This window comes from Centruroides sculpturatus, unplaced genomic scaffold, assembly GCF_000671375.1.
Source record: "Centruroides sculpturatus isolate CEXI.00-Female unplaced genomic scaffold, Cexi_2.0 scaffold22, whole genome shotgun sequence".
NCBI classification, from domain to species: Eukaryota; Metazoa; Arthropoda; class Arachnida; order Scorpiones; family Buthidae; genus Centruroides; species Centruroides sculpturatus.
Genome location: NW_019384323.1, coordinates 92,466 through 96,004, shown reverse-complemented (window position 1 = coordinate 96,004; position 3,539 = coordinate 92,466). Strand labels below are relative to the sequence as shown.

The window sequence follows — 3,539 nt, the reverse complement described above, 5'->3', positions numbered from 1 at the left end:
TGACACCACCGTGTTTCTCGAAACACGGAAACCGAGACGGCGATTACGTCACGCCGTCGCGCGAGCGGTTCCGTATGTGGTCAGACGGATTCTTAATGTCGATTCGAGAGACAACATTGGAAGTGACTCAGATACACTTAATTAACAAGGGTTTATTTACAAATCTATTGGATGAAGAATTTTCGCGGAGAGAGAGAGTGCACATACACTTCGCGGGATGATAAATACCTTTGTTAATAGATTCGGGTCTTGTTCGGATCTTGTTCGGATTATAACAGCTTCCGATGGGTTTAAGGTTTCTGATTCGTTATCCAGGCGATTCACTAACACACACACACACACACAGACAAGTTTATCCTATGGCGATTAATTCGGATTCCTTAATGGATGATAATTGAAGGGACGGCTTTCCTCTCCGAGGACTAAGGCAGCGACTAACTCTTTTCGGCCGTCTCTGATGATACTCACGGACGATTTCGGCCGTGCAGAGGTTAATAGTTCATGAGAAAGCGTCATGTTACTTTCGAGAAAATGTAACGGGAGACTTTCTCAGGTAGCCAAGAACAACAATTGTTGCGTAATTCGCGAAACGTTATTATTAAGGATTATATCAAATATAAGACTTTTTGCTATCTCACATCTTTATTAGTTATAAATATGGTAGACTCCTTTACTTGATCTCGCCCTTCACCTTATCATCGACCCCAAGCTACTCTCTTTTCACTCGCCTGACGTATCATCCTGACAAGTGAACGGGAGCCTTACGCCCCCGTATTCACAATGGTAAAGACACCTTAAACTAGGGGTTGCCTAACTTTTTTAATTGTCGACCCCCTACAACTTTTCGAAACCTCATATCGATCCCCACCACCAAAAAGTTTGTGTTACAAGCAAAAATAAGGTCTTACTATTTTAATATATATCTTTTATTTTTACATTTATTGTATATGTTAATAATAATTTTTGTAACTTACAATCAATGAGATGAATAAGCATGATGATCCTTAGCAAGATTAGCAATATTTGGTTCAAAATTTGTAAGTTTTAGTCTTTTCATCAACCCCCAATAATGTTATATCGACCCCTGGGGGTTGATATCGATTATTTGGCGACCCCTTTCTTAAATGAATTACATTTCCCAAGGGTTTACACATTAGGGGTTCTCATTTCCCAATCTTTTGCTTTTCCTGGGATTCTGGGATAAAAGTGAACTGTTTCCTGGGATTCCGGGAAATCCCGAGATAGAATTAATTATTTTTAAAATACAGTAGATGATCGGTTAATGAACATAATCTGTTCCAAGACTTTATTCGCTGTCCGAATTGTTCGTTAACTGATTATCGATTTTTTATTGAAATTTGATTAATTTGTTCTGGAGACCACAAAAAATAAAAAATATATACTTTCTTACTACATTTATTTATATGTAATAATAAAAATACATATATATGCAGTCTTGCATTTTTATTAGTCATGTTTCTTCTGTTTGTGGGGGTTAAAGAGTCTGTCTAATGTCGATTTGTGGAGTAGTTAAGAACATAACACTTGTACAGAAAGGTTTTCATGGATTATTATTACTCAACGAAGTGTTAAGTTGTTGGAAGTCGTTTTGTGTTATAATTGTTTTGTTTATTTATTACAACATTGTGATTTTTTAAAAGAAAGTTAAACTATGTGCCTTCAATGATTTTTAAAATTTTTATTGTATCTTTAGCGACAAAAAGGTTGCTAATCCCTGTTATAGAATATTATTTTTTGTTAGAAATATTTTAGAATTTATAAATATATTTATAGCTCATCAATTTGCTGGGCCCAATAGAGGAAGAGGAAGCAAACAAGTACCATCACAGCCAAATTATGGATACAATCCTAATCCTAATCCGGGTGGCTATGGACACAGTCCACAGATATTTGACGATACTAGCATGCCTCCTTATGCATCTCAGCCACAATCTTATTCACATATACCCTCTCAAGGTAGTATATTATATTATAATCTAAATGCATATTTTTATTTTGTATAAGTGTTTACGTAATTACAATGTCATATTTTTTCTATTTGTGTCTAAAATTGCTGTTTAATAGGAAATGTAATGGGAGATTGGTCAAGTCAAGGCTATGGTCAACCTTTCTCCGGGCAACAGGTACTTTCAGATCCAATGGCTGCCATGGCAGTTCAGTATGGACAGAGGTTCCCATTTTGAGTTACTAAAAATATTAAACAAATTGCAAAGGCTCACAGGTACAATGCATCACTTATCAATACAATAGTACACTCTACATAAAGAAAGCCTACCAGAAAGGCATCAATAAACACCAAGGCAACTAAACACCTCATTTTCAATTATAAACAAAAAAATGCATCAATTATTCACCAAGATTACTAAAAAGTTAAATCTCCAACTCACTTGTAAAACATTTTGCACAATATATGGGTTACTGACCTTGTACAATGGTGTGAAATCCGGAATTTTGGTGACGAAATTGTTGCTCTTTATTAACAAAAATTGTTAATTAATTAAACTTTCGTTTATGTAACGCCCTAGTAGAAAAAACGATCTTGCTCGGGATTGTGTAAACTTTCCGGTCTTAACTGGCAACATCTATTGTTCTCTGCAGAACTTGCATCTCATCTTGCAAAAAGGTTGATAGTTAGCATCTAAATGTTGTCATTTGTTGTAGATCCCAGGAACAACTATAACCCCTAACCTATGTACATCCGATCACGTGGTGGAAATTCCCCACTAAAACGGATAAAAGGCCGTTCTTACCCCCTCTCGGGAGTCTACGAACGAACGCAGGATTAACGACATTGTGCCGATTTTCCGAACCCGCGGAATTCCGATCTCTGATGAACCTCGAATTAAAGCATTGCTAAAGTCGCGATATATGTAATTTGTGCCGTTTTTGTGGATTATTCCTTGGATCAATATTTTAAAGGCATCCACGTTCAGAATCCTCAAGGAACTTTATATAAGAGGTATGAAAGCACTGTGAAACTCTCTCTAGGTCGGTATAGAAACGTGCTTTGTGTAGTTTTTGTCCATTTTGCTTCTTTAATAAATTGTTATTTTTATGAGGTGGAATTTCTAGGATGGGACTGGTGGGGAGGATGGGAAGTGGAGCGGGAGGAAGGAGAACGAAATAGAGGAGTACGAGAGGCATGTGGTATCGTTTCCGGCGGACTAGTAGTAGTAGTAGCTTCTATAGAATTAAGGGATTCATTAGATCCGATGAAGTCTGGTTCTGGTCGAAGATGGCGATTGGCATCTGGGTACTCTTGTTCCAGTTGAGGTGGCGCAGAATATCTGATTGGGAGAATTACTGTAACTGGAAGAAGGGATCTTGGTCGTTGAGAACGAGCGAACCGAAGGGCTGCTCGCAGAGTTTCGGCATTGACTTCCTGGGTTATGGCAGATTCTTGATTNTTATTATATTTCGTAGTTTAAACTAATTATAAGTAATTAAAAAATAATGAATTTATTAAAATATTATTTTTATTGTTATATTTCGGAAAGTAAGTCGCTCCGTGGAGTGTC

The 3,539-nt window shown here is 36.9% G+C and overlaps 1 protein-coding gene across 1 annotated transcript in view; it reads left to right on the top strand.

Moving 5' to 3' along the window:
• Positions 1-2,204, top strand: part of LOC111625987 — a 7,597-nt gene extending 5,393 nt beyond the window's left edge. The window contains exons 2-3 of the mRNA XM_023369259.1: positions 1,795-1,977; positions 2,086-2,204. Coding sequence (XP_023225027.1) covers positions 1,795-1,977; positions 2,086-2,204 — 302 coding nt within the window. The remainder of the gene's footprint in view (positions 1-1,794; positions 1,978-2,085) is intronic.
• Positions 2,205-3,539: the final 1,335 nt, after the last annotated feature.